At 36.0% G+C, this 13,879-nt stretch overlaps 1 protein-coding gene across 3 annotated transcripts in view; it reads right to left on the reverse strand.

Annotated features, from left to right (window-relative positions):
• The window catches only part of PHKB (phosphorylase kinase regulatory subunit beta), a 58,324-nt gene that overhangs the window by 15,063 nt on the left and 29,382 nt on the right, over nucleotides 1-13,879 (reverse strand). For all 3 annotated transcript variants that reach the window (XM_015873921.2, XM_015873920.2, XM_015873923.2), the window contains 7 exons: nucleotides 12,723-12,800; nucleotides 12,047-12,205; nucleotides 8,848-8,942; nucleotides 4,202-4,257; nucleotides 3,925-4,018; nucleotides 1,268-1,351; nucleotides 696-800 (listed from right to left, as the gene is read on the reverse strand). In XM_015873921.2, coding sequence (XP_015729407.1) covers nucleotides 696-800; nucleotides 1,268-1,351; nucleotides 3,925-4,018; nucleotides 4,202-4,257; nucleotides 8,848-8,942; nucleotides 12,047-12,205; nucleotides 12,723-12,800 — 671 coding nt within the window. The remainder of the gene's footprint in view (nucleotides 1-695; nucleotides 801-1,267; nucleotides 1,352-3,924; nucleotides 4,019-4,201; nucleotides 4,258-8,847; nucleotides 8,943-12,046; nucleotides 12,206-12,722; nucleotides 12,801-13,879) is intronic.

Raw genomic sequence — 13,879 nt, forward strand, 5'->3', positions numbered from 1 at the left:
AACACCACTGGAAACCACAAGAGATTGTAAAAGCTTCAGCTAATAATGAAACCACTAATAGTTTCAGATTTCTTCAAAGATAATGTTATTTCAAGTATTCGTATTTTCTGAAAATACTGCTAGGATATGCATTGATTGCAGACTGAACTAGTGGGCAAACCTGTATGTACTGAGCTACTGGTAATGACCTAGCAAGAATGCAGAGGAATCCAACTCTGGAATCACACTCATTATCACTAGTGCCACCATCTATGCACTGGGGACTTAACAGGTAAGCTGCATAAAGCTGCCATCTTTACATTGTGGAAGGAAGGCAATTTTTAATAGCTGTACAAAGTCTGGTAATATTTCTCCCAGATGAGGCTTTCATATTTCCCATAAGCAGAACAGTCATTCCTTTCCACAGCCAAGAACATCTGTTTTCTCAAAGAAACTGAAGGTAGTTTGTTTGCTGCACTGAGCCTATCCCAATCACTTTCAGTTTGTTGGTTTTTTGGTTTTTTTTGGTAAGATACAGATAATCACTAGAATTTATACTGACAGAATATTCACCTTAATAATCTAACAAACTGCATTATTTTTACATTATACAGCGTTCACCTTTCAGACTTGTATTTTATCAAACTTCAGTTTATTCTCCTAGACTCTTTTCTGTCAGTTTCTCAAAGGCAGAGTTACAGATAGGTCTGTCTTACCTTAATGTCATCAATCAACATCATAACATCCTGAGACATGTAGAAATCACTTAGATCAAAAATAATCGAGTAGCAAACGACAGTCTTTCCGAGTATTCGATAAATCTATTGGGAGATAAAGCTTCAATTACTCTTTTCTTTAAAACTGTTCAAACATTAAAGTAGCTTAAATGAAAAAAAGACTATTTTGAAACAACCAAAGTAACAGTTAAAGTATAACAGCTGAACTTAAAAAACATTACAAATAAAACCTACATATCTAATTTCAAGCACGTAGATTTTTATAAGGTTTGCAGATCTACACTCCAGCTGAACTGGCTCACGTCAACAGCAGTTTTGTTTTGGACAAGTATTACTGGAAATGCACATTTAGGAAACCCGACAGTTTAACAGCAAGACAGCATGCACCTTCCTAACAGCTAATTATGTAACAAAGATTATAAAAATTAAACATGAGCATAAAACAAATAACACTTAAATTCTATTTCAGACATTTTAGACACTAATGCAATGTTTATCTGAAATGTACATTAATACCAATATTGTAAAAATGTAAATATTTCTTTCAGAACCTTTGATGTTCCAAGGCATCCTACAGGCCTGTCTGGTCTTCCGGATAATCCCAGTTTGTCATTGATTCCTAAATGGAAGTAGGCCTGTGAGAAATAAACATGAAAACTGAAGGAAACCTCAATACAGGACATACTTATGCTCACTTATGTTCTCAGAATTCTACTGAGAACGAGATCCATAAAATATGGTCAGTTTTCCTATTTTATTTTTCTTTTAACAACTCCAACATGTGGGAGCGACTTCTCTTGAAAGCACTGTAATCCTCCCTCCCTAAAGCACTGGAATCCTCCCTATCTACACTGTCTCAAAATTCAGCAAAATCTTGATTCTTATAACTAGGTCTTGCTTTTAACTTATTAGTCATATTATTTTTCTCATCTATATAATCTGTAGTATTTTTTAATTATTTAAATTGTTATGTGTCATGGTTTTGTAATTTTGCTATCAGTATCAGTATTCCACATCATAACATCATGTAAAGTATGGATACTTCTATTGAATGTGCAGTCCACAGAAGAAGACTACATATCCCAGAGAACAGCAGGGTTAATGATAAGTCACGGGACCAGGACGCTGTATAATCTCGTTCCCAGGCTGGAGTGCCCTCCTTCTTCTCTCGAACTTCTCGGAGAGTGGGAAGCGTTCCAGCCGTGTCGCCTAGAGTTCACAGTAGGCCTCTCGGTTTTCGGGGACTCTCTCTCTCTGTTTCGTTCAATTTGTTAGCCTCAATTATATTATATTGTGTTATCTTGTATTTCGGTATCATATTTAGTAAAATAAGTTTTTCCTCCTTAGATTGTCGCTGTTTTATCCCACTCCCTTTTTCCCCCTCCTTTCCGGGCCCCGGGAGGGGGGCCCACGGGGTGGCTTCCCCTGTCACGGGCATAGGTAAATCTAAGTAACCCGTGACATTATGTAATGCTTTTCTTATGTGGATATTAAACAGTAATAAAGGACCTATATAAAGATATTTAAGTCCAATTTTAGTAAAGGTGTGCAACATGCAGTACATTCATGGGATATCTGCCTGTTAAACCAGAATTTCAGGACAAATACAGTCAAAGAAAATTTATTCTGAAATATATTGTCAAGAAAATGAGCAAGCAAAAATGGATTGAGAAATGAGCAGGGCTGAACATAAACATGGACATTTATTTTCTCTGTGAATACTTTCAGATGTAAGTGGCAATCATTGTTTGGGATAATCATTTTTCTGAATAAGCTGATGAAGTTCTGGTATGTCAATCAGCAACATATTCCAGGCTTTGTGAGCTTGGAGAAGTATTTTCTGGTTTTGGTTTTTTTCTTCTCTGAGTCCTAACAAGCTTCTAATACCAATAATGGCATCAGTCACCCTGATGATGATTTGGATTCAATCAACCCTGATTTCAGAAGGAGAAGCTTGTGTAGCTGTGAAACGAATCACTACCATCTTCAGGACTAGAATATTACACACATGGATTACACTTTCCCCAAACATTCAGAATTTATCAGGCTTGTTCGAGACTATTTTTGTAACGCAAAGTTCAGCAAGAACTTCATGTACCTGGTCCACGACCAAACTCCATGTGGTAAAGTATAAATACATCAAGAGCACATCTGTGATTCTTGATCACCTTCCCTGTCTGACAGCTTCCTGCAGTTTGTTAAGGGCTATTTATGCACAGATGGGACTCTTTTCAAGGTTTGGTTTTGTGGTTTTTTTTTCACTCCAAAGGACTGGTTGTAATGGAGATCAAGTATTAAACAGACACTCAGTAATCATATGGATTTCCATAGGACTTTTGACACGTTTATCTCCAATTGCTAATCAAAGCACTTATTCACAGCAGCATTTGTCTTTTTGCTTTGAACATACTTCTAGTGGAAACAGCAGTGGATGGCTTGAGGCACTCACTCAGCATGTTCAAAAGTGCTGTATCTAAAATACTACAAAGAACTGAGCAAAGAGAGGCCACAGTAATGCTAAGAGAAGGCTGAAATAGACCCTGTGCAGCCTGTGGATGCAACTCATTTTTTACTACTGGCTTCACATGGCAGTGACATCTGCTGGAATAGATGCAGCTGACCTGGCATCATCAGTGAGCTCAGCATGGATAAGAACTAAATGGGCCAAGTGAAAGTATATGGTACTCAACTATAGGACAACTTGCCTGTATAGAAAAAGAAACAGCTGAAGCTTTCACAGGGTGATAAAAATGATACTGAACATCTCCTTCTCTCTATTAACTTTTGTCCATAGATGTTTGAATGTGCTGAGTCAAACGGGTATATTCAGAAGAATGGACTTGTAGGAGAAACAGTTATAGAAAATGTGCATTTTTAGAGGCACTATCAAGCCATACAATGTTTACGCCTGCTGCCTTAAATCCATTTATTTCATTATTGCTCATTTGTTTGTGTTCGTCCATCAGGCTTTCATTTAGTCCTCTGAGCTATTAATATTTTATTTTATTCTTTTTCTTCCTAAATGGCTCAGGTGAGAATCTGGGCTTCACTGCAAGATCTAATTGACCAGTGTTGGTATACACTGCAAATGAACTAGATTAACACAAAAAGGTAGATAACAAGCCTAAGGAGATATATAATGATATAAATTTGTTCTATTAAAAATGATAGATGGGTAGATACATAATTTTCAATATAGACTCCTTACCTTGACAAGTTCCTTCTGAGCCCATATCTGAATTGGTTCCACCTGCTGGGGAGTCTGAGTTTGGATTCCATATGTGTTCAGAAAAACTTGCAAGCTACAAACAAAACAACAAATTTAATCAAGAATTAGTCTTTGCTTTAGCATTTATCTTGGCAGTGGAGACACGAGTAGCAGTATGAAGTTCAACACACTTCCTTGAATACCTTTAGCAAATTCAACATGTATAACATTCAGAACTTCTTTACTGCACACATTCTTAATACAACTAAGTACCTACCGTTGACTTTCTGCTATCAGGGCCACATGAACTACCAGATCATTTTCCAGAGGTCCCTAGGATATAATGAAACACTTCTTATTAGCATTATTGTGAACAAGAAAAATATCTACTTAAACAATTTAGGAGCAGGACAGTCATTCACTGTAAATAAAACAAAAGATAAGAACTTATAGATCTCAACTTGCATTTTGAAGAATTCATTATTAAGCTTCAGATATTCATTTCTACTGTTTAATTAAAATAATAAAAAAAATAGTGAGGTAGGAAAAATATTTTGCTTTAAACAAAAAATTTAATGCTAATAATCAATATATTTTCAATATATATGACATAATATTTTGATAACTGTTTTGTAAAGAATGAAGTAACTCAGCTGTTTGGGTAACTGATAATATCCACTTCAGAGTAACGAACTGACTTCAACCCTTTACTCTGAAATACTTGGACCAGAAAGCAACTAAGAGTTATATTCATCTAATCTTATATATTACATTGCATACATGAAAATATATATTTAAAATGAGATAACAGTATTTCCTTACATTGTTAATAACAAAGATATTTCCTTTTTGAAATAAGTAAATTATTTTACATCAGTAAGCCGCACATCAACCATCAATCTGGGGGTTTTCTGCCTGCTTTTGTTCAGAAACTACCAGAACATGAGTGAATAAAAAAAAATAAATCCTCCATTAACTGCTTATATAAAAATACATCATTTTCTGTGCAGATGGATAGATAGATTAATTTGGAACAAAAAGTTCAGAGTGAATGCCTGCTTGTTCAGGCATCTGTGAGTCTTGATATCATGTTAGATCTTGGGGATTTGCAGAACACATTTTCTAACATCTTCCCAAAAGTACAGCAGTTCTGTGCTTCTGCTAAAAACATTGGTGTTTCTGCCACAGTGTGATGGAAGATGTGCACAAAGAGACCAGATTCAGAAATCACTAGTTCGAGTGACTTGTTCCTCCTCAAAATCCTGCTATCCATTTTTTAAACACACAGAAGAAAGCACAAACCAGTTCTCCATAATCATTGCCATATGTTTTTTTTTCAAACAAACAGCAACGACTCAATGACAAAAAGAGACATCTCCCTCCAAGATTGCCTGAGATACAACTTGGGAAACAGTCTTCATGTTAAGGTTCAGCTTAGTTTTATCGCTGTATCTCAAAGACAACCTCTGTTGCACTACATAATCAGCCAAATGCAAATCTGTATATTCCAAATCTCCTTTGATACTGGTGCAGAAGCCTGTCATACACAGATGTATTCCATGACATGCCTCATTTATAGCAGCCAGTTAAGTGATGGTTCTGCAATAGGCCATAACTAAGCAAACGCATCTGCTGCACAACTGGCACATCACAAAATCTGGTTATAAACTGCTATTCTTAAATAAAATCACACATTTTTTACTGACTAAGCAAAGGTGGTTTGTAACAGAGCAAACACTCAGACAGCAATGAATTCCATCTCAGCATTAGACTTATATGCATGCTTTTATTGTTTCCTCCTTGTTCTAATTTCATCATGCCAAAACCTGAGATTTATAGGAACGTATCTGGAAGTAAAAACCTAGATAGAAAGCCTTAGAGCTATGTTCAGATTTATGATGCCTGATTCCTCAATATCTCATTCAAATCTATTTATTGTGTGTTGGGTTTCATGGACTGATGAACTCAAAATCATTTCTCAACATCTATTGCAGTTGTTTTATAGAAGACATGCAGCTTCCATCATCTTTATTTGGGAAGACGTGGCTGTGTGGAATTAGTAGACTTTGAGAAATCTAACTGGAATTGCTGTAAAACTACAGAAGTGCTGTAATGTTAAATGACAATGAAAGTAACTTTTTATTTAGCAGGTAGAGACCTGAAGGACCATAAGTAGTTTGTGGTTGAGAAAAGCACATATAAACAGTCAAACTGCTCATGAAAGCAACACCCTTTTCATTAAGGACAACTATACACAGCATTCACTAAACATTAAAAAGAAAGAAGAAAAAGAAAAAGTGGAAAAGCAGACTCCAGAGTAGTCCACTACATAAATCTTATTGCTGTTGAAAGTTCCATTTTCACGTGTTCTGTTTCATGTTTGTCTACTAACCCCAACTAAGCTGCAGTTCACACAACATCAATCACTCTCCCCCCAAGACACTGCCACAGACCCCCTCCACCCTGGGTTCACCCTTCTGCCCTGCATTTCCTTGTTGGGTATCACAGAGCAGGATCTGTTTCAGCTGCATTCTGCACGCTGTGCAAATGATAAATAGACCCTGGTGTTTTCAGAAGACAAAAATAAATGACAGATTAGTTTTCCTCCTCTCCAAGAAAGCCATAGTTTGTAACAAGGTTAAAAACAAAGCAGGTTGAAGGGAGAAATCCCTGGCTCCGTTCCTGGCACTAGAAGAGAAAGCAGCTCAGTACTGGTCTGCTGTGCTCTCACTGGACAGATGCTATCACTATATGCCTTTTGCACAAATTCCCAGGAAATCTCACAAGTCTGAAAAAAATCAATTTGTTTTGTACATGTGTGAAAGTGGCACAGTATTCATTGGTTAGAATGGTACATATTGGGCTTTCTAAGCATATGGAGGAAGATGAGGAATACTGAAATAGAATGCAACATAAGAATTTGTACTTAAGCCAAATAACCCACCTTGCTGTTAATAAACTGCAACTGAAACAAAACACATCTGCTTCAGAAAGCCTCTAAATGCTGCTTAACAGTTTGTGGTCAAGGCTCCTAACGCACCAGACCTTTTTTAGTGAAATACAATATGGACATAAGTGTGTCTTAAGTTCCAAATAACATTTAAACATTTTAAAACTGTGTTAACTATGGTAGGCAAATGATTCAGTACAAATGAAAGCCTAGAATGTGCTCATAAACAACATTACAAAATAGATCATCCAAGATGATACATCTCTTTAAGCCATCAAAAGTAGACATGGCTGTAATCCTAAACATAATTTTCATAGCTGGAAAATCCTAAAAAGCCGCAGTCTACATATACTTTGCCTTTTTATTTCCTTTTTACCTTTGTTACCTAGTTGTTTAGAAGAAATAGAAGATATCTTCTAGATAGAAGATATCTTCAAAGATAGAAGAAATAAGCAGTCCATCATTTCCAGGAGCATAAGTGAAGTCTTCACAAATCATTAAGACAACCATGCAAAACATTACAAGATTATAGTCATTCCACAGAGGACAATAATTTCATTAATTAATTGCAAATCTACACATGTATTTCAAGTTAACCGAGCAGATAAATCAGTTTTACTCTGACAATTTAGTAGCATTATGACCTTTTGTTGAATACAAAGAGTCAGCAGTAAATCAGCTTTCATCTGCTCCAGTAAAACAAAACAAAACCAAAAAGTACTTACCCCCAACTCATGACGTTTCCCGCATATTACTGTTACTGTGCAGACCCTCGTATACTCTAAATCACTAAATTCTCCACAAGAGAACCCAACTGAAACTGTTATAAATGCTTTTGGATATGGAGACCCTAAAACATTTTTCTAATAGCTGAACACAGCTTTTAAGAGAAATCCCCAGTGAAGGAGAATACCCTTCATTATCTTCTTTCAATAAAGTAAATGAAGCATTGTTTATTCCACCTTTTTTTCGGTTTTGTTTCATTGTTTTTTGCTTTTTTTTAAACTGTGAGAGATATTCAACATGAATTTAAGCACCGCAAAGCAAATTACAGATGCAAATGAAAACCTGATTGCCATCAGACTCGGCATTTTTTGGAACAAAGTCTAGAAGTAGCAAAAAGAATCTTCTTGCTGCACCACACTGTTATTTCCCTAAGATAGAACATACCAAGACCTCTCCTTAAAATCAGATAACTAATTCTCAGGGGGCATTAAAGTAGGAAAGAAAACATTTACTTTTAGCCGTAGACTAGGTATTTCAGTATTAGTGACAACACATGAAAACTGTCCACTTTTTATCAGAAACTGAAAGCAGAGCAATGTGTTCACAGCTATAATTATACTGATGGTCGAGGTATTAATTCTCCTTTCCAAACCACCTCTGTGGTGCCTAAAACAAAACCCATTTCTGTATGTCTGTTTTTCTATACAAAGTTTGTATGCAACAAATCTTCTGCTATTGACTCTTCAGCACAGTAAAACCCTTGTTGACACACGTATTTAACAAAGTTTTGCTTAGAGATCCACATATCAGTAGTTCGTGCTTACTGTGCTTCACAGATAGGTTGTGCTATCTGAGCGGCATCCAGAATTCCTCATTGTGTATTACTGATTCCATACAGATAGCGTTAGCCTAATAAATATGGCGTTGTTAGCTTAGTGTCTTCTGAAGCATGCTCAGAAAAGCAAATGAAGAAGCAGCTTGTGTTTGGCCCAAATTACTACTCAGCTGAAATGGGCAGAAGCATTTCCTTAGCACACAGATGATGAACTTTCCTATTACACATTCAGTGAAGATAAGTATTATTGAAGTATATGAAGTTGTACACTAAGCATAAAAGTCCTAAAAATGAAAACACTATAACTCACTTAGGATAAAATGTTTCCAATTATTTAATGCGCCATTTCAGTTGTATCACTTAATGACCATTACTTTTCAGAAAAATATTGTAATGATAAGCTTCTGCTTACCTGATTGGAAAATCTCATACTAACGTTCCGCTGCTCTTCTGGAGGCACATAACGTCCAATAGGGTCAATATCCTTAGGACTCACTAATTTGTCAGCTGGAAGTTAATGACAATAAGGAGGCACATAATCAAGGAGGCACACAAACATTTTATGTAGTCATTTCTGCTGCTATAATCTCTGTCTTAGATTGGTGACATACACATGGAAAGGACAAATTATATCAACTGTCAAACTAATGACTCCAGAATCAACCTTGCTACAGCTAATTATAATACTGTAGTATTTATAAACAATGCTTTTTCACAAAAATGAGAAAGAACATTTTACACAGACATCAGACTCCACAGCAGGCAGAAGTCACCAAAAAGCTCTCAAGCCACAACTATTATTATAGAATTTCAAGTTCTACAGCAACAAAAATATGTTTAGTCTTGTTAGCAAAACAGCTGATCTATCTAAAGGCAACCAGAAGACTTGAGTCCAGAAAGGGACACAAAGTATGGGATATCTCTCAGTATACTGTCCCAGGTAGAAAAACAAACCAAGAAAAAATGAAGACAACACCAACCCTAAACCTCCATTATTTTAAGCTCTCTCTAGAAAGGAGATTAAGCACTCCAATGAAAGTAAGCCTATTATTTTTTAATACTATGCCACACAGTTAATTAAGACAGCAATTTATGAACTCAAAATACAGCCTGGCACAGGCCTAAGAGCTGAAGAGACACTACAGTGCAAAGAAGATGCAGGGCAGGCACTTGGGTAGGGCAGTGAATACGGCAGGGAGGACCTGACACTGCTGGGAGCTGTGCCAGCAGCAACCCTCAGCCGCAAACCATGTGAGCTGGATGCTGTGAGCATCAGCCTTCTGCTGGGGGGGTGCAGCTTGGCTCTTGCCAGGAAAGAACCTGGCTCCTCTGCTTTGTACTGCTCCTGCAGAGTCACAGTCTGTGTCCAGGTGGTTGCATTTTAAAAAAGCAAAAACTGGATTATAGAAAAATTATGAAAAAACATGTGGAGTTTAACAACATACTAACACATGAGTTACCAAAGCACACTTGAAAGAAAAACAATCATCCAAAACTACACATGCAATCAGACTTCTCATGCTGGTTAAAGGTATGAAGGTTAGTTAAATTATTTGCAGTACAGGTGATGCAATAAAATCGATTAACCAAATGATGAGGTGACAGCCTCTGCCTCACAGTCCTGAAAGGCAAGGGCTGTTCCTGGAATCTTTGTTCCATCTCCACTGTTTTCTACTTTGATTTACATGGCTCAGAAATTTAAATATATAGTCAAAATCATTTCTTAATAAAGACCAGGATAACAAGAGAATATTAGGAGATTTAGCCTAATTCTCAATATTGGTGCTGTGTTTTTTTTAAAGAAGATGCTCAGTGTATATTCATCATTGTCAGTAATACAAGTTTACTGGAATGCAATTTGATCTGTACTCATCCCTAAGAACACACGCCTTATCTCTAGGAAGCACCAAATCCATTAAAAAAAAGAAGAAGTGAAAATCTTAATAAAAAGCAAATAAAGATAATGCATAGCCACTGAACTGCATGCATTTTCAATTGCTTAACACAGCCGAATACTTCATGCCTGGGCATTACTTTCCCTTACTCTAAAATGAAGGCCCTACTGTGAAAACTATACAGCACGGTCACCTACAGAAGAGAAGTAAGGAGACTGAGCAAATACAAACTAATTGCAGGCCCTGAGGCAACACGATTTCTGAAATGGATGGCAAAACAGGGAATGAGTACCTTTCCAGAAATTTAAGTGTTTGGAGTCAGGTTTCCAATTAATAAGCATCAACTAGCAAGCAAAGTAACACACAAAAAGACTTTCATCAAGGACAAAGTTTCCACACAGAAAGGGGTGACATTAAATACACCGACTGTAAATTGAATAAATGGAGTCATTAATATCTGATAGCAATCACAGGTGAATAGACCCAGCTTTATCAAATAAAAATAAAAATCCAATATATACATACAGTGAGTTTATGAAAAAAAGGAAATAATATTTGGAGAGAAGGGGCAGGAAGAGCAAAACCTATTGGATATGGTGGAGATAAAATTCAAAATCAAGAAAGGAAACAGTTGTTAGGACAACTACAAAAAAGCAATGTAAAAAGCTCAGCAGAGGGAAAAATTGATATGAAGCAAAAGAAAGTTACAACAGTCAAACAGCATAGTCAAAGAGCATTTGAAAAGTAACGTCTTTCTCATAAAAGACACACTAAAATTGTTTTCTCGATTAAAAAATGTTTCTCTATTAGCCCTTGAGCCCTCTCAAGTGAGACCAAGAGTTCCTTTGTACAAAAATTCACCACAGTAAGCTTCAGTGGTCTTCAAAAGGCAGTGTCAAATGACCTTCTAGTCTACTTTAGGAGAAGGATAAAAATAATATACAGTGAAGAAAACATTGTCACTTTTATTCTGAGACTGTAACCATTCAAAATTTAAACGTTTTGTTTAAAGCGATAAATAATTTGGACTAAAAGCTTCAGCTCACATATAAACATCATTATTTGGTACAAGTTGTATATCAATAGCTAAGCCACAATAAGTATTGTGTTATTGTATCTCCAGGACCCAAGGGAAAGGCATCGAGCTGAGTCAGAGGAGGTTCAGGATGGCTGTTAGTAAAAGGTTCTTCATCAGGGGGTGATCAGGAACCAAAACAGGCTGCACAGGGCAGTGGAAACAGCATAAGGCTGCCAGAGTTCAGTGAGAGTTTGGATAATGCTCTCGGATGTAGGGTTTGAGTTTTGGGTGGTCCTGTGTGAAGCCTGGAGCTGAACTTTATGGTCCTTCTGGGTCCCTTCCAACTTGGGATATTTTACAATTCTATGGTTGTTTATGATCACAAAGAAGCAAGGAAATAAGAGGAAAAGTCAGAAAAAAAAACAACTGAGAAACCTATCTCGTTAAAAGATTTTTGATATTCTATAAAATTCACTGTACTTCACAGCATGCTACATGCAACATAAAAATTCAACACTAAGAATAAAAACCAATTTTTGCCTGCCAAGTACATGCCAAAGCAGATGACACACATGCTACCCACAGTCTATTCAAAACTCAAGCCAGAATGTTCAATCAGATTGAAAGAAACCATTAACAAATAAATATCCTTCACTTATAATGAATCAAAACCTGACAGCATTTCCTCAGCCTCTTACCTAGGAGTTTTGCAATGATATAAACTGCTTGTCCCCACAAGAAAAACCTTCCATCACGTCCACTGTTACTAGGAAATCGTTTCTGACTGCCAGGGTTCTTCTTTTCCAGTTCAACAAAATCAGCTGGCACGTAGTAATACTTGGGTACAACAGGACATCCTATGGAGTTTTAAAATAAATACATGTAGTAAATAAATTCCATTTTCATTATTATTTGATGGTATTTCCCTAAAACAGCTCAAGTGTTAACCTGAAAGCTATTTGTGCAGAAAGTTTGTTGTCACTCATCATTTGTCTCTCAAAACTCAGAGTTAAAGTCAACTACTTTATTTTTCACCAAACATTGCCACACAACTACTTCCTAGAACACACATTCCATCTGGATTGCACAGAATTTTTATCACAGAAACCAAAATGCAGTACAGAGAAGAAGCCAGACCCAAAAGAAATGAAAGCTACATCAGAGTAAAATGCCTGATATTTTCTCTTTGCATTTAACAGCCACCTTGGTTGAAATTAAAACGGTGATTAAAAATTAGTATTAGTATTTTACTAGCAGGAAACAAAATACTATTATTACTCTTTCATTCTGACTGCAATACTCATTAATAGTCATGACAGTAATTTTATGATAAAAATAAAACAGTGATTTAAAAGAACAATTATCAAATAATACCTTCAGATGTATGTTGAAGCACAGGATCCAGAAGATCCTGATATTCCTTAACTTGTGCAGAATTTCCTTTAAAAACTCCTATAAAACAAAACCAAATAAATTAAAAAAAAAAAAAAACAAAAAAAAAACCAGTCATTCATTTAATAGAAGAAATAACTTCAGTGAACTTAAGGTTTGCAGAAGAAAAATACAGTGTTTATTTTTCAGCAGTGCAGAGCCAACACACTAAATAGTTCATGAAAAAGTAGAAGAATAAACTCTAACTGCATATTTGCTGTTCCAGCTAATTATTGCAGAGATCATGAATCAGCCATTGTTTTATTAACTTTAACTGAAATCAATGTCAAATCGCACCACACAGCAGAGTTCTGAACTTAGAGAGGACATAAAAGGGAGTAGAACACAGACACCCTGCCCACCTGGCTCTAAGTAACTTCCTTAATTACTGCAGAAAGATGAAGCAGAGCTTGAGTGCCAGGCTGTTTCTAAATAATCAGAACAGTTTCAAGCTTATCTGAAAATGTGTTGCCTAAAACTCCCAAGAAATAAGTACAAAATAAATTTGAAGAAGTAAATTGAAAAAATTCCCTCAGAAAAATTTTTAGATGGAATCTTCACCTTGCTAAGTCACGTAGATATCACATCTTAATATGGCAGAGGTTCAGAACAGCTGACAAGCCTGGAGATGTTAAATAGAACGGCCAACTCTTTATGACAATGCCTCGGGGGAGAAAATGGTAACTTTGGAAGTGCTAGCATCTTAAATATTTTTCTAGTACAACTTAATTATCTCAAAATTAGTCTGATGAATATTATTACAAGTGCTCAGTTCATCCCAAGACCTTACATGAAAAATAGAATACACATTTCTATTCATCAAAGAAAAAGTAGATAAACTTGACAAATAATACAGATCTTTTTATAAAACAGAAACACCTTGAAACATTTAAAGGGAAACAAGTTAGGTGTAATATTTTCATTGTGAATCTTTCACTCCCCCATGCATATCATTTTTTCCCATGCTTTTCCTTTTCATTTACCACATTCTTCCATATTATTGAAAACAGCCATATTCTTTCCCTTCTTACCTCATCCTAGAATCCTAGAAAACTACCATAATTCTCCAGATTCAAACAGAAACATAAAAAAGCTTTCAA

This window comes from Coturnix japonica, chromosome 11 (assembly GCF_001577835.2).
Source record: "Coturnix japonica isolate 7356 chromosome 11, Coturnix japonica 2.1, whole genome shotgun sequence".
NCBI lineage: Eukaryota > Metazoa > Chordata > Aves > Galliformes > Phasianidae > Coturnix > Coturnix japonica.